Source organism: Centroberyx affinis, unplaced genomic scaffold (genome assembly GCF_046629955.1).
Source record: "Centroberyx affinis isolate AG114_WGS23_722 - 3 ecotype Tasmania unplaced genomic scaffold, CSIRO-AGI_Caff_v1 ptg000600l_1, whole genome shotgun sequence".
In the NCBI taxonomy this organism is placed as follows: Eukaryota; Metazoa; Chordata; class Actinopteri; order Beryciformes; family Berycidae; genus Centroberyx; species Centroberyx affinis.
Window position 1 is genome coordinate 53888 of NW_027279237.1, and position 24985 is coordinate 78872.

Consider the following 24985-nt stretch of genomic DNA (forward strand, 5'->3'; position numbering starts at 1 on the left):
GTCAATGTGTGTGTGTGTATGTGTGTGTGTGTGTGTGTGTGTTGGGGGTGGTGTAAAGCGTTTTTTTTCTGGAGGGAGGGCCCTTATGGGAACAGGTTCTGCCTCCAGCTGTCAGTGTGCAGTGATGGTATGGCAAGTCTTGTCTCAGGTCCAAATCAAAACATGTTATGTGACATGTTCAGTCCTCAGTGCAGGTGAAAAGTGACAAGGTTTCATGTTTAAGAGGACTGTTTGTCTGTCTGTCTGTTTCTACAATGAAAACAAATGATAATTCAAAAAGTGGTAATAAAAACAAAACAAAAATATAGCCGCAAGCGGCAATGAACGGGGTCCAAGCACAATGTGCTAAATTGTACAACGATGAGAAACCTTAGCTTGCAGAGAATAGTGCCCTCATGTGACCAAGTGTCTCAGGACTTGGCAAGTTACACAGTGACGTTCATTTTACAGAAAAAAACACACTCATTAGCACTAATACAGTCACAATTTAACTATTGGTTATTTGACCACCTCAGGTACAATGGAAATGAATTACATCAGTAGCTTTGTTGCCCACCTGGGGTTTGAACTCACAACTCTTAGCTCTAAAGGCAGTTGATATATACACAGTGAGCCACTGAGTCAATTACAATTACAATTTCACATTTGGCAGACGCTTTTATCCAAAGCGACTTACACATGAGATTTTCATACAACACAAGCAAGGTTCTAGTCAGGAGAGAACAACGAGAGTAAGTGCTATAAAGCTAAGTTCTGGTCCAACAGGACATAGGTGCTACGAGGCAGTGCTACAAGGCAGTGCTATGAGGCAATGCATAGAGTGCATAGAGGCAAAAAGCCTCTAGCCTTTTCTTAAGGATTGAGAAAAGGCTAAAGACCCAGCGGAGTCTTGTGTCTTGTGTCTTTATTAGCATCCCCATTAGCACCAGCATAAGCATTGGCTATTGTTCCTGGGGTCCACCACACATACAGTCATACACACTTATACACACTATAACCACATAAACACAACAAACAAAACAGCTCATCTATGGGTTCAAATCAGGGCCAATATGTTTGAGTTGAAAAAGAAAAAGTTGTAAATGAAACAAAAATTATTGTAACCAAAAAGTAGTTATTGTAAGTTAAAATCAAGAACCAAAACCATGATGAACAAAATAATTATGAGTTGAGAGCAAAACAATCAGTTCTAAACCTGTAAAATATTAAGTTAATTAAAAATACTGTTGACCAAATACATAATGCATAAATATTTTTTTAAAATCAAAACTAAGTTGTGGTTTTAAAAAATAGTCTTTTTGACTTTCAAAATGTTCTAGCTTTAAGTACAATCTTCCTCTTTGCTTTCTCTTTGTTTCAGTCATTCACAAATCTTTTTTTTTGCTTTCTCAAGTTCAGTTTTCTCTCGGGTAATTTTGGCCCTGTCTTGACGTGGAGAGGGGGGTCACAGGGGGGTCTCTGAGGGGGGAGCAGTTCAGGCTTGTCGCTGCTGCCTGTACTGTACAGCTAGTACAGACTGGTCGGCGCGTTGGCTGCAAATTGTGAGCCACAAGTAAGTTATTTTTTCAATTTTTTTGTAAGAGATTGCTGAAGATTTGATGCAGGTGGCAGATAATGTTGTAGAAAAATCCATATGACATGTGGGTAGCTAGTCCTTGCTTCTTGGTCTACTGCTGCTTGTTAGCTAGCATGTTAGATAGGTTGAACAAATCCTTTAAAAAAATCGGAGACAGATTTTGCTATGTCTGACAAGCTTCCAACTACCATAGACGCTACAATCCGAGTCGGTGGTTCCCCAAAAAAAAACATTTTTTACCGTGTTATGTTCTTGTCAGAGTCAAACCGCTGCAACAAAAGCCGTACTTTTGTACTTCTGAGCCAAACTCTCAGTGCGTGTCGGAGGCTCTGTTGGAAGTGTCGGAGCAACATGTCGGAGGAAGTAGACGGACGCTAAGCACGGATTGGTGGATCGGTATGTCAATCATTATTTTGCAAATAGTCATGAGTTGACATGATGAGTGACAGTTAATTATGCTTCTGAAAAGCCTTAGAAAATTGTACTCATGTCACCACCAGTCATGCTTTTCCAGTCTGTGTAAAATGGATGAGACGTGACAGGAAGCACCCAAGTACATTTAATGTGCAGGAATCATTTCTTTTGGTGACACTGGTTCAGGGATGTACCGACAATTACGAATTAACACAAGTGCATGCCGACGCACAACAAGACCTCACATACAGCACAAGGGGATGATGCAAGTCATACCATAAACAGTAGATGCAGCTGTTTTGAGCTGTTTTCTGGTTCCATAACAGTAAGGTCTAGAATATTTTTACATTTTTTATTATTTTCATGGTGTTTTTTGTGGTGTGATCATGTCAATCTCAATCTGCAGTTTGAAAGTTTACCTATACCTTTTTATTAAAACCACTACATCACTGAATAAATGGATCACAGGTATTATTAGCAGTAGTGCAATTGTCGTCAGGCCTTTTAAATCATGGTCTTCTACAGTAAATGCTATTAAAGGACAATTTCAGCTTTAATGTTACTTCTGGATTCATACTGGGACTAACTTGTAATATTTGGACAGCTTTTATTTCAGTTTTTTTCATTTATTGACTTTGAAACAATCCAGACAAGGGGAACATCGCAAATATATCTGTCGATCTACCACCGTCATGAAAAACATTAAGGGAATGCAGGAAATGAGCAAAACTTCTGATCACGATGAAATTGTCCTTTAAAGTAAACATACAGTATATCCTGGTATTAGATCAAACACACAATGGAAAGCTCCCATAAATAGTACACACACACACACATACACACCCAAGCTCCCATAAAGAGTACACACACTTAAAGGATGATATCACAAGGCAAAACTCATTTTATTTAAAATCTGCACAGATTCCATCCTCATATTACTCCGGTAATATTTCAAAATTATATCATTAAATACATGTAGTTGTAGATTTCACTCCTTGTTTGAAGGTTTACATTCCAAAATGCTGTGTATCCATTTAGAAAATAAAATCTTCCCTGAGGTTCATTGTTTAATATTTCAAAACTAGAATTGGGGAGGTGTGGCATTTCTCAGATGGTTGATGTAATTTGGAATTTTGCGAGGAAACTCTTCATTTGACCCGATCAGCCACTTTCCCAGGTCAAGCTTTGCAGCCAGCAGCCAGTCCAAACCCGAGGCAGATCCATTCATTGGTGTACTCAATGAAACCAGGGGCACTGCTGAGCCCACTCCCTGTGGTGGCAGGAAAGAGAAATTAATAATAATAAAGTAATAAAGTAATACTCTGTGTGTGTGGCTGTTTTTGCAAATCAAAGAAGGTATGTGGTCCTGTGTATGCTTAATAGATGGAGTCAAAGAACTGGTATGGATAGAACAGTCATTCCCATTCAAATCAATGTTCCAGGACGGTTGGAGCAGCGGCCATTTTCATGTGAACCGTTGGGCTAGCTTCTGTATAAACTGACTTACAGCAAGTCGAGGTTTTACAGCAAGAACCAAAGCAGCTTCTCTGTCTCCTTGAAGTCAAGTTTAGCACTCGTGCAACAGACACATCTGCACAGTTCTCAAGCAAATAGACATGACAGCCTTAATGCCCAGACTTGTGTCGTTACCATAGAAACTAACCCTTAAAATGCCATAATTGCCATTTTATGCTGTACTAGCCAAATTACCATGGCAAACAGTGGAAGGGCCGTTCCATCCATTCAGGTTTGGTGGAGTATTGCAGAGTCAGGGGTTAGACTCCCACTTGAACCACCCATAGCTTGTATATATTATGTATGTGTGATTTTTTATTTTTTTTTATTTCACTTTACTTTTTTTTTTTTTATTTCAAGACTGCCAGAGAAAGTGCGTCTAGTGTTTCTCAAACTAGGATGTGAGTGAAAACTTACCTTGAACCACGTTGTAGAGGTTGCAGTAGTTGGTGCCGTTGTCCAGCCGACTGAACAAGAATTGAGATGTGGACGATCCCTGAAAAACAGGAAAACAAATACCAAAAGTATTCATCGGATTGTTGAGGGAAGTTATTTACTGACAACAACCCCTGCCATTTTTTTTTTTTTTTGTCAGTGGGCTGCGTCACGATTCAGTGACACCGAAGACAGACCTTTGATTTGCTTTGCTATAGTTCAAGCAGTATTTGTGGTGGCGATTTATTTTGATGGTGAAAGTCACTCTTTCTGGTGGTTCTTTTAAAGAGGCCCCTAAGATTAGGAGGCACTGAATGTCAACAGCTACAGTCAAAGTGCTCTTGAACAAGGCATTTAAAACTAATGCACAACTGCAACAATGTAAGTGCAAAGCAGACCAAGACTTATTACATTGTTTAATTAAAACATGTTTGACTCACACCAACACGGCAACCCGCGGCTTCCACTGTGGCCATCATGGTGAAGTTGAGATTTTCGACCTGAAGGCCATCAAGGGAAGTGTGGTTCCCTTCAATGGAAACTGGGGTAACTGCTCCAAGCTGAGGAGAGGGAAAAGATTAAGCTCCGAGTTTCAAGTTGAGTGGAGTTTGCAGTGCATTTTTCCCAAAAGAGAGTTACCCTGCTGATGCAGGCAACCATCCAAAAACATTCCTCTGGGTGATGTGCCAAGCCATTACCATAACTGCTGATAAGAAGGATGTTATTACTTTACTTTTCTTGATTAATGTTTTTGTTTTCATAGCACTCTGAATTATCTGGCTACTTAATCTGTTAATGCTTCACTAATTTTACTGTTGTAATTGAAAAAAACAAAAACATTATTTAATTCAAAAATGAGATGTCCACCATCTGCTCTTACAAAATGGTTGATAGTGCAAAATTGAAACAAAATATGTTACTTTGTATATGTTACTTTGTATACACTGGAGATTGGAGAGAGATTGGATAAGATTGGAACTAGCTTCAATTGAAATTCAATGATAGACTTCAGACCTTTTTCTCCCCCAAAATGGATAGGCTATGTAGCAATTTGGAAAACAACGACTCTCCACTGAATAATTGCAACTCATCTGTCCTGGAACAAAGAAATCTCCAGGCTGCAAGTGTCATACCTGGTACTGGTCCAGCGCCTTCATCTGTGACACTATGGCCATGCTCACTTCAGTGCAGGGGACTCCCATCAGCCTGGGGACAGAAAGACGGAAACATTTTGTAGTAGAAACTTCTTGTAAAACATTGCCAAAAAGACTGAAGCACAAATGTGAATTCCTCAGGCTGGAAAAGCTATGGATGAGGCCTCACCAGACAACCTTGCAGAAAGCTTTGAACGGAGGCGGCGTTGCGGTGGGTTTTGCAGTTGAAATCACCCACATTCCTGCGAGGAGCGCAGCGGCCAGGAGCAGAGGCTTGACGGACATGATGGTGGCGTTGAAGCGTGGAGCGTGAGAATGAAGACAACCACCGGACACCGAGAGCTTAAATAGGAGACCGCAGTAAGGCAGACAGTGTATCGATCATGTGTTTTGTTAACGACAGCGACACATAATCGATTAGAGTGACTTCCCTCATGTGAATGGGACTGAAGCCGAGCTGAATGCAGGGTGTTAATCAAATCTCGCTTGCTCATTTGACTCCATTCATCAGCGTGTTCAGCGGTCAGTGGTTGGAGAGACCGTCCTTTCAAGTGATGTGTAGCCTAACTTTGGCAGTGGCTTGGGTTGTGTCTCTATGAACCAGTACTAACCCCAATCGTACCCTAACCCTTTAAATAACCTTACATTTACATTAATTCACTCCTTAATTCATGCAAAATCCCCTTAACACTAATTAAGGGAGTTATGGAGGAACCCCCCCCCCCCAAACCATGCACAAAAGGCATTAAAAAAAATCCCTTAATTTCTAGTGTCTCCACAAACCAACCCAAGAATAAATCCCTTAAAAACCCATAATACTAACCTCTGTTTTTGCTATGTTATATTTAATAGATAATTAATGTTTATGTAATGAGAAATTAAGGACATTTCAGGGATAAAATTAAGAAGTTTGGTTTTGTAATGTGTATCTTCCCCCATGATAAAACCCCAAAATCGGTGATTCTCTGTTATCTGTTGCTCCAGTAGAGGAGATTGGAGAATTGTGTTGTATTTCTTTCTCCATTCACTGCCATTGTATGGAGGAACAGTTTGAAAATCACACTACTAGAATGCAAATTTACCAATAATTGTAAATAGGCGAAACAAAGGGAGAGACTCGTTTTTTTTATATATCGGCAGAATCTGCTTTGTCAAAGTCCCGTCTCCCACCTTTTTTTTCCCACCTATTTACAATTATTGATGAACATACAGGTACCTGCTGCTTCAAAAATACAAGGAGGGAGCAACATAACATAAAAGGTTCAACACATTTATCAATAAAGAATCATTAGAATCATTAGAATCATTAGAATTTATGACTAGAGGTCTTGTGTTTTTTTTTTTATCCTGGCTTGCTTCATCAGGATGCTGCTCAGCTACTTGTCATAACAGCACGTCATCACTGTGCTGCGACCAAAACAAAGTGGACAAAATCTGAATTTGAAAGTTCCTTAGAAATCTATTCTAAAAAAGTACTGTCTTTTGAGTACTTTGAAATACAGCACTTACTGACTTTATTGTCCCCGTGGGGAAAATTTCTTTGCAGTGAGAAACACTCGTTGGCGTGGCAACAGGGAAACAGCAGTCTCAAAAGAGCACAGTGAAGTGAAAGCGTGGAAGTGAAGGTGAACGATACACAAAATGTACACTACAGTATCTAAAAACACACACCACAATATCACATAATCGGAGCAGACACAGCCGAGTCTATGATGGTTATAGAGAGCATGTACTAGAAAGTATCTTGACACTGTTATTCTTTTAACTCCGGTCAAATACAAATGACAAAATACACAAAAGTTTAGCAATTAGCTTTTAAAATACATTAATTAAAACACTTCCCATCTCTGTCTGAGACCATTATCCAGCAACTTACAATGAATAACAAGAAGAGTAGAAGACAATAGTAGAACAGTTCTTAATTTAACAACAACACATGCATCCAAAGGTAAGGAGATACAAGATCCCTGTCGTCCTAGAATGATCAGATAAGAGAGACGTGTATGGAAGTGGCAATAACCTGTACGTTTTTTTTTTTAAATCTCTGTCTTTCATTCACATTTCATTATATCTAAATGTCATTCACTTCAATAAATCCCTAGAAGCAGTGATGTTGTGGAAAAAAAAAAAAAAAAAAAGGCGTGATCAGTATAAGGGTAACATTAAGGCTACCAATATCAACAAAATTAAATAATATTTTCAGAAAAGCATGAATTTATGTTTTTTCCCCCCCTATAAAATAGTCTATCCTCAATCTTCCTCAATCCTCTATCCTCTATCCTCTATCCTTACATCAGTTTGATACTACTTACTCTGATGTATTTACATTTTAAAGATTAATAGCCTATGTCGGTAAATTATATTCTAAAATGTATATAAGTTTAGGTGGATTTACCCTCCACTACATCCCTGTGTGTTAATGAAAAAGTTAAAATTCTCTGACTCATTTCCAGCCAGCAGAGATGCAGCTGCTCATGAAATCTGTCAGGCTTTTTGTATCATGTGTGTCTTGGAGGAACACATGCACAACAGATGACCGTTCGGTTAATGAGGCTTAACAATGCAGTTTAGTAGTTCAGTTCCTGACCCCCCTGGTCTGAGACACACACACACACACACACACACACACACACACACACACACACATAGCACTAATCAATAGTTACGGTTGTGTCATTCTTCTGTGTTTCTTTTGTTGTTGGGTTACTGTTCAAAAGGAAAGATAGAAGTTCTGTCTCTTCTGGTCATGAGTCTGCCTGATGGACACTTTTGACAGAAGATGCTGTGAAACCAGACTCGAGTCACATGACTGGGCCATGACTGGGCCTCCAGTCAGACTTGAGTCATAATTTCAACTGCTTGACACTTGACTTGGGTTCTGGTGACTTGGGACTTGACTCTGACTTGTACTCTGATGACTTGAAAAGGTTTCTAAAGTCTCGACATGAGATTTTGTGTTTGTGTAAATGACTTAGATTGAAAGTGATGAGATTTGTTCCAGCAGACGACTGAATTTAAATTCTGTTGTCTGAATTTGTATGGAATGATTTAATTTATTGAAGTTGAAACTGATTATAGAAATCAAACTCATGATGCTCTTACCAAGTTTTTATCCTATTAAAACCATATTGCATTGAAAAGTCCTAGATATTTAGTTTTCTTTAAGATATTAAACTGATACTGCACTCTTGATTTGTTCTGACTTGACTTGATGTTCTACATTTAGACTTGAGACTTGACTTGAGACTTGTGCCTCAACACTTACTAAGTTGACTTGGTCACACCTCTGTGTGAAGCTGACAGATCTTGTGAGTCTCTTATTATTTGTATCCATATTTTCACAGTATTAATGTAGGGTTAGGGTCATATTCTGCTTGTGGATGTGTACAGTGTGTCAGAGACTCATGTAGGAGGAAGCAACTTTCTCAATGTTGTTGGAATTCCCCCTGGTTGCTGATAAGAGGTCTGAACGTCATTCAGCTCTGGGAAAAATGAAAAGGCCACATCAGAAATGTCAGTTTCAGTTTACGGGTATGTGTCTGTGTAAAATCAAATTTCAAAATTTTAAAATTCAAATAAAAAGGTGTATACATTTAATTTAGTTAATTTAGTTACTGAGGTATTGATTAGGATCAATAACTCATTAAGTTCAATCAGGTGTGCTGGTGGTGGAATTTAGCAAATACATGGAATAACTGGGCTTCCTTGAAAGAGAGGTTTGGGAACCATTGCCATAGAAAAATACAGATATTATATATAGTTTTGCATTGTTATTTAATTTGGGAGAGCGTATAGTGGCCATGTGAAGGCCCTCATCATAGACTGGTAGCTTTTGGCACTGTCATTGTTATTATCATAGTTTGGTGAATAGAAAGGTGGGTAATGACCTTCATTTGACTATTATAAACAAAAAATATACTTTCAGCAAATCATTAATGTTTTTCCCCCTCAAAAGACCCTGTATGATTTATTCAGTTTGATAGTACTTTCTAGCCCCCTGCCAAAGACACCCGTTCCCCATAATCTACAGGCTACAGCTCTCTCCTCTGAGCAGCTGAAATATAACATTTTCCCTGCAGTAATTCTGATTTGCAGTTTTTTTTTTTTTACTTTGATTTTATTTTTAAATTGGTGCCCATGTTGTTCAGTGTGTCTTCCCATCACACGACCAGAGTGACGACTCAAATCAAACTGATGTCTAAAATACAGAAGCACCAACCAAAACAAACCAATCTGCCATAAAACCAGGTATCAATAACAGAAATATCGCCTCAGATAACTTTTTTCTGGATGCAGTGTGTCCTGGTGGCTCAGCGGTCAAAGGATCGTACCATGTAACTGTGTCGTCCTGTCTCTCTCAACTTTGAACTATCTAATTAAGGCAAAAATGGCCCAAAAAACAATGTAGGGGGAGAAAATTCAGTTAGACTCCAGCTGGATGTGACAACTAACAGCTCAATAAAATAGCAACTTTTCCAGCTGGTTTACATGTTAGTTTTTAGTTTTGTGGGAATTTTCCAACTTCTAGCACACTGAAAGCAAACGTGCTCATTAGCACCCCGGGGTGGTAACCGATAAACGGCCAAAACCACGGAAACCACGGGTGAATTTTGAAGCCAATACTGAAGTGGCGGCAGGCAGCAGTTCCACCGCCCAACTCCATGCAAGGCAATGGAACCACAACCCAACTTTTCACTCAAAATAGAAAATCAATACATTTCGACAAGAGCCTCAATAGCTAATTTCACTTCTTCTAATATGTGTCCTAATGGCGATTTTCAAAATAATTGTGTCATTAACAGGATAAAACAGATATAAAAAGGGGTTGTTTTCCTAGTGATCGACAAAATCAAATGCAGCTAAAGACGTTACTTAGTGAGTTAGTGGTGGTTGTAATTTAGCTTAGTAGACAGATGTACTCAGTCGAGGGACTGCTTCCATAGATAACTTTTTCTTGGTGCGGAGACCCCAGGAAATCCACAAAATGCTATATGCACGGGCCGCACTCAGGACGATTCAGTTGAAAAACTTCAATATTTATTTACGTCTCAAGATGAGTAACAGGAAATAACAGCCAGACGATTTGGCTCTGCTGCCTTTTTTTCAACTGAATTGTTGTAATTTAGCTAAAATATATAGCCAATGTCAAGATTTTACGCAGTGTGAAGGTTTTACTCATAAATCTTCATGTAGGATTCATGTTTGTCCAGTAAAAGGCCATATAACTTCAGTTACAACGTAAGTTTAAGTTTAAGTTCAAGTTTATTTATTCATAGCACCATTGATACAACTCAAATTGCTTTACATAAAATACATTGATTAAAACAGTAAATGGATTAAAAACAGTTTGCCAAATGGCAATGGGAAACATAACTATGTAACAATTTCACCTCTGATTAGGAACAGTTCAAACAGAAAAGAAAAGAACAAAAAAAGCTTTTGAACAATGGACACCCTCACTGTCAACAATCAGTTATCATCAGGTAAATGCAGTCCAGGTCTCTCTATTACAACACATACTTGTTCTTTCAATCTACCTAAATAAGTGTTTCTTTCTGCTTAGTCCGGCTTCTTTGTGTCTGTTCCACTGACCTGTTTCACCATGGTGACGTTAAAGAGGCCGTGTTGCAACCAGCACTTTGTACTTCTAGAGAAAAGGCAGCAAAATGACACCAAAAGTGGAACTTGGCTTGACCATTCCTATCAATGAAACTTTCTTAATTTCTCTCGGGGACAGCACAAGCCAAAGTGCTTGCTTTTGTGCCCAGGATTAGTCTGGAGTTGTGATGTCAGTGCCAGACCGGGCTGTGATTGGCCCATTTGTGTTTGAGGCGGGTCTTCAGGGCCAGAAGGTCAATATAGAGGATCTGATTGAGGACGGCCGAGGCACACAGCATTCCGCCGTGCAGCGCCCCAGCCATGCCGTTACAGAAGACGTCCTGACCTACACACGCACGCACGCACGCACACACACACACACACACACACACACACACACACACACACACACACACACACACACACACACAAACATTGGGCAAATTACAAATCTGAGCTGTAGGAATCAACTGGATATATTTCTCATGTAACACAAATTTCAGTTTGACTGATGTGGCTTTTTCAAGGCCAATACCAATGCCATTGTTTTTTAGATTTAAAACTGCCAGTGGCAGATCTTTGGTGGCCATACTGTATGTTCTGTATGTTTAAATTTGACAATTGTCATGCCAAAAGAAAAAGTATTCAGTGTTTCCTCCAGAATGTTATTCTTTAATTAAATTCTCAGGTTGGTTAGCAGCTCCTTTAGGCCGAGTGAGGCAGATTTCATTCCAGGTTTTACACACTAACGCCCCTAAAGCTGTTGGGTAAAATCATCAAATCACCTGCATCGTATTGGAGGTGGGCAACACTGACGGGTCGCTTTCCGATTTTTATTGAAAGGTCAGTATAGGGCCAGATATATGGGCAAACAAATATATCAGACTAGCTCAAGTAGCCAGGCGTGTCAGCGCCTGTTGCCATAGCGACCAGACCAGGAGACTGTCAGTCTGTCAGTCAGGTTACCTGTCAGGTAGAGTCCGTCGACGGGCGTCTGCGGCCGTGTCCTAGCAACCGTCTCCGGGGCGAAGCGGTCCAGGTTGTGTTCAGCGCCGTACATCTCACCTCTCGGAGCGCCCAGGTAGTGGACATTCGTTAGAGGGGTGGCAGCATCCACCATCACCACCTGAACACACACACACACACACACACACACACACACACACACACACACACACACACACACACACACACACACACACATTTCATACAGTATATGTATAGACAAAAACATATCCAAGATAGGTTACTGTTGTACGAGTTGTAGCTTGACAAGAGTCAGCTCAGTTAAGCTGACCACAGGACAGTGATGTTAACCAGACTCTGGTTAGCTAGCTAAAAAGCTGAAGTTATCTAAACACAAAATTGATCAGATATAACAATGATGAATTAAGCGGGTCACAGTCAAAAACATAAATGAATTAAAAACTAACCATATCTATTCAATTCTGTTGAGACAGAGAAGTTGTACGTTTAGAAAATCAATCAGCTGTTCAGTCATTTTTGCCCGAGAGCTGAGGACCTCCAATATGGCCGCCAGAGGCCATATTGGAGTGACATCACATGTTATTTGGAGCAGGGCTTTTAACTTTTCTGTTGGTGTCTTGTGATACTGGCAGTCTAGGAGTGTGAGTTTAATCTACTGTTGCACTAATTTGCCTTGGACAGGTGCGCCACCTAAATGGCAAGAATGTAAATGTAACTGTACGCAAACGTCTGTGTACACACACACACACACACACACACACACACACACACACACACACACACACACACCTTGTCTCGCAGCTGGGGGAAGACGGTTAGAGCCCAGTCCAGCAGCTCTTGGGCCATGCTGTTTTTCAGATCCAGGTAGTCCTGTCCCCTCTTGCCCAGCTTCGTCCCCTCCCATTCCTCGAACCACTCATACCGAGCCATGGTTAGCAGCGTCATACAGGATTTACCTAGAGAGAGAGAGAGAGAGAGAGAGAGAGAGAGAGAGAGAGAGAGAGAGAGAGAGAGAAAGGGGTTGTATATTGAAAGAGAAACACACTGAGGTACAAACATGAAAAGTTGTTGTTTTAAGGGTCAGGTGTGTGCGTCCGGTCTGGGTTAGCCTAAATATTATTTCCAATTACATTGTTTGGTTTTGGTCTGCCTAGTTAGCTGCCAGGTGACTGGGCTTCCCAGGGCAAAAGGACAAAACAATACCAGGAGCTTTACACAACTACCGGAAAGTATTTAAAAGTCAGTTGAGCCACCCTGAAACCCCACCCATCTGGCACTCCAAGCTGGTTAAAACAAACGCTAACAAATTTGAACTACTGTTTCTCTTGTGTATGTGTGGTATATACTGTGTGTGTGTATGTGTGTGTGTATGTGTGTGTGTGTGTGTGTGTGTGTGTGTGTTACCAGGTTGTCTGATGGTGGCTGTGGGGTCTTTGGCTGATGGGAAGGTGATAAACATCATGGGAATGTTCCCCAACACCTGCTCTTTGCTCAGAGAAGAGTAGCGCTCCATTCTAACACACACACACACACACACACACACACACACACACACACACACACACACACACACAGTAACACTCAATACTTACTCAGGAAAATGTAGAAGTAAATTCTTAATAAAAAACAACAACAACAATTAGAAGCAAAGTAAGGGTAAGAGGCTTGAGAGAGAAAGAGTGGAGTAGTGCGATCTCACAGGTTAACAACATAGGGAGAGAGAGGGATGCCTGAAAGAGTTAAAGCTCACAATCAGCACTATACTATCAAGGTGTATATACTTTGTTTGTGTATATGCTTTCTATAACTCTTAACCCCTTGTACCCTGAGTTTACGGTTAAATTTCCCCTTAAGTAGCTTCAAAGTTAAGAAAAAAAACATTCCTAACTGTACAACAACATCACATCCATATTCTGTATCTGCTGTTCCAACTCTGTCTTGAAGCTCTGGCTGCTTATATTGAATGAAATATTCAAATAAATGTTTTTGTGGCTGCACCATTACATCAAATGGAAAAAAAAAATCATTGTGCATCATTTTATACACATTTCCCTGTAATTCAGCATGACACATTTGGTGTCTTTGGAAAACGTGTTATCTTGACTAGAACTGAAAATAAAGTCCTGTGTGTTTGAACAAAGCTTGGCTGTGCCAACCTGCGTTTATAATGATGGACCCAGTGGCAGGTCGGCAGGGAAGAACAGGTTTTAATTTATAGAGGTAGGGATTTGACAGCCTGGAAACTCCCAAATCAGATCAAATAAACACATGGCAGTGACAGTCCAAGCCTCTTTTATTGCAGCAGATGGAGGGAGGGACAGAGACATGGAAGGATGAAAAGAAAAGACACAGTGTAATAGGAAAACAAAGCATGAAGCAGCATGACACCCAGCGGCCAAAGTCGGAGGCAGTGGAGAGAGAGAGAGAGGAGTGGGAGGAGAGAGGGAGAGAGGGAGGGAGAGAGGGAGGGAGCAGCTTACAGTGAGTCCAGGTCGCTGTCTTTATACATCCAGAAGTTGGTGGAAACGATGCCCAGCTCCTCTTTGGTTCCATCCAGACCCACAAACACCAGGAAGGAACCCATACCGTGACGCACCATGCCCAGCAGGGACTGGATCTCTGCACACACACACACACGCAAGCGCACACACACACACACACACACACACACACACACACAGTTAGGGAAAAGGTGAAATGACAGAGGGAAGTTAAATATATGAAAAGGACCAAAGGACCAAAAAAAGTACAATAGCTGTACTTGGAGCTAGTTTTTACCTGCTGGTCTATTCCAAAATATTGTAACCCTGGAATTAGGTTCCATCTCTGTCCAGAGAAGTTTTGAGAAAGTCTTCACAAGATAGCCTTTATTTAAATTCGAAATGTTTACGCAATTAAATAACCATTTACCAAGCCATCTACCAAATGAGCCATAAAAATCTAATTTCAACGGGACATTCTGAAAGGTTTAATGTGAAAACAGCTTAACGAGGCAAAAAAAAAATTAATGATGAAAAAAAAAGAATTTCCAGGTATACAGCAACACAAGAACTAGTAATGTTGAAAAGAAAAAGAAAATTTACATTAATTTGATTTTTTTAATTAATTGACATAGTGAAAAAATCCATCATGTATGATGTTGTATTGACTTTTTAAAGTTGATTTTCTTGTTGTAAAGCACTTTGTTACTCGGTTTTGAATAAAGTTTATTATTATCTTATTATCACATTATTATAGTCCATGCTACCTGGCTTGTCCTGTATCTGCTGAGGCAGAAACTTCTGGAAGGTGTTGAAGATTCCAGCGTTCGAGATCACAACAGGGGCGTGGACCTCGATCTCCTCCTGTCCTTTACACACCGTCACACCTGAGACACACACACACACACACACACACACACACACACACACACACACACACACACAGAGATACATTATGCATGTAAACACATTTTCGTGTCACACCTGACACGCACACACACACACACACACACACACACACTTTTCTAGGACTCTAAATCCCTTCTAAAAACACACTTTTACAGGCAGGCTTTTATGTGAATAGCTCCTTATGCTTGGATCTCCATTTCATTACCTCCGCCAAGGAGGTTATGTATTCGGTGCTGTTTGTTTGTTTGTTTGTTTGTCTGTTTGTCTGTTAGCAGGATTACAGAAAAACTACTGGCCCGATTTCCATTAAACTTCGTGGAAGGGTGTAGCATGGGCCAAGGAAGAACCCATTAAAGTGCCCTTCTAGTTTTTCATTTTGTAATTGTGTTTCTCGTATTATTACTTTGTTTTTTTTTTACTTATTTTTTTACTTATTATGTAGTTATTTATTTCTGTCTGTTTAGGGGACAACTTGTATTGTCTGGGCATTCATGTGGTTCGGCACACACTTCTATGTAAAGTTCCATCTGTTTGTTTTCTAGTTGTATCTGTTTATCTCTTGTATTACCTTCTATTCCTATTTTTATTCATTTATTCTTTTTTATTCAACTTTATTTAATTGTTTTACATCTCTCTCTCTCTCTGGGTTTAATTGTGTGTAAGGCACTATGTAAAAACAAATTTGTCTGCTTCCTGCAAGGCATCAGAGTAGATTTTGGCTTTCTGGGTAACAAGTCAGTCACTGGGGGGGTCAAAGGTCATCTCACTGCAGACTTCCATGACTAGAAGCAGCCATGCACACACACACACATGAAAAATCCCCAGCCCTTTCTCACCGTAGGCCTTTCCTTGCTGGTTGAGCAGGATGCGTTGCACCGGCGCCCTGACCAGCACGGCGCCGCCGGCCTGCTGAATGACCGGGGCGATGTGGAAGGCAAACTCACTGGCGCCCCCCCGTGGGTAGTAGGCGCCACGCTTGTAGTGGTGCAGGAGCAGGGCGTTGATGAGGAAGCTGGACTCTTTAGGAGGGACGCCTAAAATAAAAAGACATGATACAGGGCATTGGAAAGGGTATGTGTGTGTGTATTCATGTACACTACCAGTCAAAAGTTTGGACACACATTTTTCTTCAGTTTTACTATTTTACAAATTTTTGATTAATAGTAAATACATCAAAACTATGAAATGACACAAATGGAATTATGCAGTGACTAAAAAAAGTGTTAAATCAAAACTTATTATCTTATATTTTAGATTCTTTAAAGTAGCCGCCCTTTGCCTTGATGGAAAGGCAAAGGCTTTGGAAAGAAATTCAAACATAGGATCAACTTCACTATTATATTTGTCTAAGAAACATATTTCAGGCATTTAAGCAGAAGCCTTTAGATCAAAATGGCTTGAAGAGAATGAAAAACATAGAACATTCAATCAGCTGTGTCCAAACGTTTGACTGGTAGTGCATGTGCTGTTGAGTGTGGTGTTGTGTCAAAATGTGTTTTCCCCTAAAAAAAATGTGTTTACCCTGGCAGTTTGTCTCCACCTTGATTTCACACCATGGAAGAAAATACAATGATTTCAATTGTTGTGCATTGATTTCTTTTCAAAAAGTAAAACAGTATTTCAAAAACATTTCACAGGATTACAAAGAATGAAAGTCATCAACTGAAAGTAACCTAGATTCCTCATAATGAACAGAGATTACGATGTTTTTGATCTTATTTTCTCAAACCACAAGCGTTCATTGATTCTCCAAGGCTACACATTAATCTACTTGTCATTTATTAAGTACATTTTCCCCTACAATAATTTCTTTGTGCAATTGCAAAACAACAACACAGACTGAGGACAAAATTAGGACAAATCACCAGGGGAAACACATTTTTTTATGGATCCACATCTTGGCACAACGTGTGTGTGTGTGTGTGTGTGTGTGTGTGTGCACATGTGTCCCAGGCAGACACTTGCATAAGCCTGACTAAAACCATGAACCTTCTGCTCAGCAGTACCATGTGTTCACTAAATTGAGCATGCACTTTTGTGCAATCCTCCACTGGAATAAAATCCATCTCAACTGTATGTGTGTAAATGCAGATGTGTGTGTGTGTGTGTGTGTGTGTGTGTGTGTGTGTGTGTGTGTCCAGCACCGTAGAACAGGTAGGCAGACAGTGCCTGGAGGTCCTTGTTCTGTGTGAGGCGGGACATCATTTCTGAATGGTTGGTTGTTGCTAGGCGGAACACTGAGGACACACAATTTAATAGGCCAGTCCGAACCAGGACTTTAACTAGCCAATAGGGGATCATCTTCAGGATGGCGATGAGCGGCGTCCGCCGTGCGGCGAGCTGCAGGCAGGAGACACACAAACACATTTACAACCACAATCACACAAACATACAGATAGGAGAAGTAATTCTGGTTGACAATTATTGTGTTATCTTAATTATTCCAAGCTTGTGTTACTTTTAACCAATTTTTTTTTTACATGTAAACAAGACAACTTTGCTCAAGTCCCAAGTCAGTCTCAAACTCAAGTCAAGTCCCAAGTCTAAATGTAGATCACCAAGTCAAGTCCAAGTCATGTCCATGTCATTAATGTTGAGTTTCAAGTCTAAACACCAAGTCAAGTCAGAACAAATCAAGAGTCCAATTTAATATCTTAAAGAAAGCTAAATATCTAGGACATTGCAATGCAATATGTTTTAAATGTCCCATATTTTATCTTTCCAGTGTTTTATTTTGTGTCTTGAGGTCCATTCAAAGCTGTGTGTGTGGTGTCATATACCAAAAATACTCTCAATCCATTTTTCCACGTTCATTTTCCAGCATCTCTCTGAGCCTTACCAAGAACAGGCTGTTTCTGTCGCCGTGTCTTTAAGGCTTATTAATATTAACGACCCCTCTGTTCCGATTGGCTAACCGTTTCAAGAGTGAAATGTGAGACGCCGCGGCCCAGCGGCTACAGGTAGGGAAAACTCTCCGGTTAATAAACAATGACAACCGCTCAACCGCTTTGAAAAAAACACTTTGTTAGTCTATTATTTCTCACAAAAATGATAATGAGCGAACCTTTGTGACGCCACAAAGTTACGGAAGTCCAAACGGCTCGTTTAGAGGCTCACTTTTCTAATATGGATTGTGTGGATTTAGTTGGTGACCGTGTGTTTTGATACTTTCACCGTGTTTAGATAGACCATCCAACTCCTTTATAATCAAAGAGGCAAGGGGAGTCCTGTTTTCCTATAGGATTCAGAAGGTTCAAAACTTATACGAGCATCATGAGTTTGATTTCTATAATCAGTTTCAACTTCAATAAATTCAATCATTCCATACAAATTCAGAAAACAGAATTGAAATTCAGTCGTCTGCTGGAACAAATCTCATCACTTTCAATCCAAGTCATTTACACAAACACAAGATCTCAAGTCAAGACTTTAGAAACCTTTTCAAGTCATCAGAGTACAAGTCAGAGTCAAGTCAAGTCTCAAGCAATTAAAACTGTGACTCGAGACCATCTCATGTGACTCGAGTCCCTCTCTGCCAACTCTCTCAGACAATCTCACAAACTTGATGATTTATTAAACCGACCACCCTTCATCCCTCCATCCCTTTCTCTGTTCATCAGTTCTCTCACTCCACCCATACTTCCCTCGCTATTTCTCCCCGTCTCTACCTTCATCAGTCTCATGAACTCGTCGATGGCCTTCTCCTCTCCTGGGAACTGTCTCTTCAGGCTGGCCGCCATCTCTGTCTTCCCCGCATGGATATGATACTCTCTGAGCACGACAGAGGAGCGAGGTGAGATGGGTTAGAGACACTGGGAAATATTACTTAGACACACGTGGTCTGGGTGTGTTTGTTTATTATCAGATTTATAGCTTCTTCGCTCATTATTCCCTATAGAGTGAGTTCACAACACAATGTAGACCAATGAAGGCGGAGGTGGAGAAAGAAAAAAAGAAAGAAAGACAGAAAGGGAGGACGTGACCAAGTGAAAGAAATAAGAAGAAAGGGAAAAACAAAGGATGAAGGAAACTGAGCAGAAATCAAGGAGGGTGGAAAGGAAGGAAAAAAAAAGGGGAAGGACAGAATGAGGGAAGGCAGAAAGAAAGAAAGAAAGAAAGAAAGAAAGAAAGAAAGAAAGAAAGAAAGAAAGAAAAAAACGAAAGAACGAAAGAAAGAACAACTATTAATTTTTGAGGCAGGTGGTGAGAAAACAGTTTGTGCTGTTTGGAAGTATCTTGGGAAAATCTATTTCACCTATTTTACCTTGTATGCGTATATACCTTTTTAAAATTATTATTATTATATATATTATGATAATTATAGTTATTCCGCTGATCTTTTAGTTCCTTTTAATGTTGTTGTACTTTGTCTTGTCCACGTGTCCAAATGTGCTCTTTTATGGATTCAGTGTTTTTAAGTAAAATTCTGCTCTGTTACTTTACTGCAAGCATGAATGAATAAAAGTCAAATAAAGAAAGACCTTAAAATACCATGAGATAAGAGGCGGTGCTTTACCCCTACCTGCGCTGGTCGGCCTGACCCAGGATCAGCGTATCAAAGTGCTGCTCCAGCCGTGTGAACTGCAGCTGTCCCTCTGTGATCTGATCCAGAGCCACCCTCAGCAGGCTGTTGTCATGGAGCTGGCCCAGGTAATGGATACCTGTGGGGGGGGGGCAGGGTCAAGGGACTTTAAAGGACTTTGAAACTCAGGATCAGTCTTGAGACCACAGTCTTAATAATAATAATACATTTTTTTTAATGGTGCTTTTCATGGCACTCAAGGTCCCCTTACATCATATAAGATCAGTAATAGAACATACAATAAACAACAAAGCACCAGTAATAAAACATCAGTACAATCAACAGTAAGACATGTAATAAGCAACAGAGTCGATACTACAATCAATATTGTAGTATAAAATTGGATGCAGTTGATGTAGTTAAAGTGAGTAAGCTAGTTTAAAAAGATGGGTTTTAAGAGCAGTTTTGAATTCTTGTCTCGAACAGCAAAGACTCGTAAATGTATTTCAAGTCCGACTTAGTTTTACGTATTATGAGTATTTACACCAGTACTCCTGCACACAAGTTGTCAGACTGTGTCATAATTTCCCCGTTCATGGCTGCTGTGACAATTCGGCAATTAAATAATCGCTAGCGGTAGTAATAACAGCAGTAGTATTATTTTTGTCAGGGAGTGTCAAAGGTAGTATTATTATTAGCGTTTCTTTTCTTTTTAAGATGTATTTATTTATTTATTTATTTATTTAGTTGGTTGATTAATTGATTAATTAATTAATTATCTATTTATTTTTGTATTATTACTTATTATTAATCTATCTCCCATCCACCTTATAGACCTCTTCCTAGTCCGACAATGTGGGACACAGGCAGGCAGGCACACGCGCGCGCACACACACACACACACACACACACACACACACACACACACACACACACACACACACACACACACCAGATCAACACAATACCCATCAACTAATGTCACTTTGCTCTTTTGTTTTCTGGCTAGACTTTTATTAATTGTTCTGTCCTGTATTTATTGTTTTGTTTTTCCCGTGTTGTCCTGTCAATGTTCTGTCTTGCAATAAAAAAAAAAAAAAAATAATCACTAGCAGCATTAAAGCAGCAATAAAGTGTTTGACACAGTTCTGCTTCGTTCTATGAAGAGAGGGAGAACAGGGGAAAACTTTTCATACTAAGAACTAAGAGGCACAAGGGCTGAAACATGCATGTAAACATTTGTACTAGGAGTTTTAAAACACTGCGAACAGCAGCGATACACATTTTATAAAAGCAATTTACAAATCACACACATCATGGAAAAGTCTTAGGCACCCTAGATTTTTTTTGTCTTAGATGTTTATTTATTTGTTTTCTCCATTAGTGTGTCAGTAGACTGCTCTTTATAGTATTTTTTTATATTTAGAAACTTTTAATTTGATTATTTTTGAAAGCATCTTCGCTTCACAGAATTTTTCACACCCAATCAACATCAACTACTCCTACAGCTGTTGAAATACCTCACATTCACTTGTTTAGCCTTTCATTTCTCATTTTATGTATTAATTCTAGATGAGGAAATAGTCAAAGCAAATGGCATTACGTCTAAACAAGCACAACTTTAATGACTGTGAATTCGATCGTTGTTGGTGTGACTGGCATTACTAATACAGTAAATTAAATTATGTGAAATGTTGGGGAAGTGGTGGGGACAGTATGGGATGCCTCTGGTGTGACATCTCTGCATACAACCCTGCCACTGTCTTCCAAGAGAGCCACTGCAGTCGGGCCTCGTTATGCACGGATATAAAACTCCACAACGACGTGATTGTTTGATTTTCTATCCTTGGCCCTGCAAGGAATAAGACTACACAAAAAAATTGAATGAGAGGTTGAAAGCAAAGTTATCAGAACGACTGGACTGTTCCTCATATCATGTACATGTCGGTTATTTGACAGTCTGGGTTTATAAGGAAACTGGCCAAGGCATATAATTATGTTTTCATTCAGCTTTATTGTGGTTTCTATTTTGAATATGAAATAAATATCAAACATCATAAAATATACTCGTTCAACCAATGAAGCATAGGAGGACTAATACTGTATAACTGCATTTCCATGCCTAATATTATAATCATGGATTTTTATTTGAACATGTGGTAATGATTTCTCCCTAGTATACCAAAATGAAAAGAAAGGCTCATGCCTGCATTTTACATTATCTTAGCATTATCACAGCATTATCTTAGCATTATCATAGCATTATATTAGCATTATCTGTACAAATCTCCTTCAAAACGCCCAAATGGTGTAGAATATGTGTCCAGGTATTCACACTGTCACTCCATTATTCATTTCAATAAATTTTTAATTTTGTGTGGACATTTTTGAAACATGTTGCCACTTAATTCAGTTGACATTTCAGCCAACTGAATGTTTCTATCCTCTGCACGGGTCTTCAGATGACTCATAACTTTAATAGTAACCCATGATGTGCTTTCTTTTAATGCCAGCAATCATTTTATCTGAGTAGGTATCAATTTTGTCAAATGGCAGGGGATAGGGCGATGGGGGAGAAGAAGAAATAAAGTGTGTGTGGATGTTTGTCTGTATCTTACCCACGTCAAACTCGAATCCCTTATTCTGGAAGGTGTGTGTGCAGCCTCCGGCCTGATCGTGTTGCTCCAGCACCACAACTCTCTTCCCGGCTTTGGACAGGAGCGCGGCCGCCGTCAGGCCTCCCACACCGCTGCCGATCACCACGGCGTCCAGAGCCGGGGGAACGCGGTCCGCGCGAAACCCTGCAGGGCGCCACAGACATGGAGGAGGAAGGGGGAAGGTGGGGGTTGTTTGTAACTTTTATTTATCCCATGGAGGGTTTCAGGGCTGTAGAATGTAGGCCCAATACACTTTTCTGACGTCCTGGACTTGGTCTCTGTCTCATGTCTATTTCGACTTGGACTTATATTGGTCTTGGCCACTATAGAGGTTCTGCAGTGTCACAAATCTCCAAACTACCACCATCATGGAGGTCTAGTGGAGAATTGGCTGTGCACAAATAATGGATTCATATATACAGTATATAACAGCTAGGCTACAAAAACAAATACTGTTGGTGCGGATGTAGGTCAATTCAGTAAAAGTGAATAGTGTGATAAGGTGGATTTGTTTCCAAATGTAGGTTACTGTGACACAGTAAAATGTCTTGTCTTTAGCCCTAGTCTCTACTCCAAAACACTCTGAGTTGTAGCTTGAGAAGAGTCAGCTCAGTTAACCTGAACAAACTGTTAGCTAGCTAACTAGCCAGCAAACGCACTGATGTTAGTGTGAACATGAGACTACTAGCCACTACTTATGCTACATAGATAGCTTCTACTAGATAAGTTAGCTAGTGTGTAAATCTGTCTTAACAAGACAGGGATGGTTAGCTGACTAGACACTATAATTAGTTAACTAGCGAGCTGACAAAACACACATCAATGTGCTGTAGGCTATCACTGATGAAATGATCAGTTCCCAGTCCCACAGAAATTAACCATGTCTACTGAATCCTGTTGAGACGACCGAATTGCACATTTAGAAATGCAATCAGCTGTTCTCAGCCACTGTTGCCCAAGAGCTGAGACTCCAATATGGCCACCAGAGGGTGTGTTGTGTCAGCTACAAGCCCTCTATTGGATGCCGATTCGACTTTTTCCCGCCAATCTACAAATTTTCAAAGATAAAATGGTCATCATTGATTAGTCAAAATCCTATGCATTAATTAGTTGGATGTTGAAGGATAGTACACAGCTTCTGTAGGTAGATGTTCATACAGTATCTGTTCATCCTTAAGAAACGCCTTTTTTTTTTGGAAAAACATTTACACTGTTTATTGGCTATGTTGGTCATATAGGACTTGATTTGCTGTGGACCTGGTCTTGACTTGGACTCGATTAAGGTGGTCTTGACTACAGCCCTGGTGGAAAGTTGACCCAGCACAACCATAAGAGGGTAGAGTGCTGCTCAGTCACTTTCCCCACCCTCAGCGTCTAAGGATTCAAACAGGCGGCTTTCATGTCACAAGACTAGAACAGAATTTTTAATTAGCCCCAAGGAGAATTTGCCTTGCACATAAAGAAACCCAGCACATGCATTGTGCTGTATTTACAGGGAATAATGAACAATGGCAACCCCCTTAGTACAAATTATGAAAAGTATCCTACTAACTACAGATTTTATAGGAAATTGAGGGCGTTTCTAATGCTCTACTGAGTGTGCAAGGCTGCAGGCAGGACTAGTCTGCTACAGATCAAGACATTTTGAAGTTTCCAAGGCTTCAGAGGACGCTACATTAATTCATATCAATCTTTTTTTTTTTTCTGTTAGGACCTGCTCTCTAACCAGTAAGATCTATTCCCATCACTTAAAACTCAAATTGTCACCTTTCCTTTCTCAGTTATATATATAATCATCTTTAACAAAGCAAACGTTCCCATGGCCTCACCTCTCTTTAGCCTCTCATCCCTCTGCTTGGTGTCGGTGACCAAGGGTCCCGGTGGTCTCAAACACTTCTGGCTGAAGACCTTGTAGCGCTGCCCGGTGGTCAGGAAGAAGATGACGACCACCGCCAGCAGCACGCAGCCGAGTACACCTAGCAGCCACCACATAGCAGAAGAGAGCTGGGTGTCCACTGTATAGCAACTGAACTGGCTATCGGAGACAGCAGGAGAGACAAGGGAGGGGAGATGGGAGGAGAGGAAGGAACAGTAGAGTGGGACAAGATGGGAGAAGAATACAGTAGAGTAAAGCAGAGGAGAGAGGGAAACAACAGAGCTGAGTAGAGAGGAAAGAAGATGAAAGAAGAAAAGAGGAGAGAAGAGGATGGGGAGAACAGAAGAAAAAACAAGAGAAGAAGAGAGCTACAGATCTTTCCCCTCAAAAAGAGCACCAGACTGCTGCTGGAGAGGATGAAGAGCAGGTCGAGATGGACAGATAGCAGAGGAGGAGGAGGAAGCAAGGGGTGGAGTGATGGAAAGGGAGGGTAGAGGGATGCAAGGAAGACAAATAAAAGGCCCAATTAATATGAAGTGTCTGAGAGAAGGGAGGCGGAAGAGAGGAGGCGGAGGAGGAGGAGCCAAAACAAAATCTCGGGCAAGAGCATGTGCAAAATCTGCAAAATGGCCCTAATCCCCTTCTGTACATGGCAGCGTGGTCCAGAACAGACCAGGCGTCAGAGTATATGAATGATACTAAGAAAGCCTCGTGTTTTAAATGTAAATGCAAAGACAAAAAGCCACAGTATGGATGAACAGATGCGGTTACTCATCGGCACACATGACACATTTGGAATTCTGACTCCAGAAAGAGGAGGAGGACGGAAACACATTCTCCACGCCAAGGACATGAGACTGCC

The 24985-nt window shown here is 40.3% G+C and overlaps 1 protein-coding gene across 1 annotated transcript; it reads right to left on the reverse strand.

Moving 5' to 3' along the window:
* Nucleotides 1-870: 870 nt before the first annotated feature.
* On the reverse strand, nucleotides 871-24239 carry LOC139643421 (all-trans-retinol 13,14-reductase-like). Its single transcript, XM_071518565.1, has 17 exons — nucleotides 24077-24239; nucleotides 22209-22391; nucleotides 19591-19729; nucleotides 18737-18839; nucleotides 17213-17408; nucleotides 15905-16102; nucleotides 14927-15046; nucleotides 14160-14298; nucleotides 13084-13193; nucleotides 12469-12635; nucleotides 11659-11818; nucleotides 10896-11038; nucleotides 5264-5436; nucleotides 5074-5146; nucleotides 4381-4500; nucleotides 3923-4001; nucleotides 871-950 (listed from the first exon to the last, which is right to left on the reverse strand). Exons 1-17 carry the CDS (start codon nucleotides 24237-24239, stop codon nucleotides 871-873), a joined length of 2346 nt encoding a protein of 781 aa, XP_071374666.1.
* Between the last annotated feature and the right edge of the window lie 746 nt (nucleotides 24240-24985).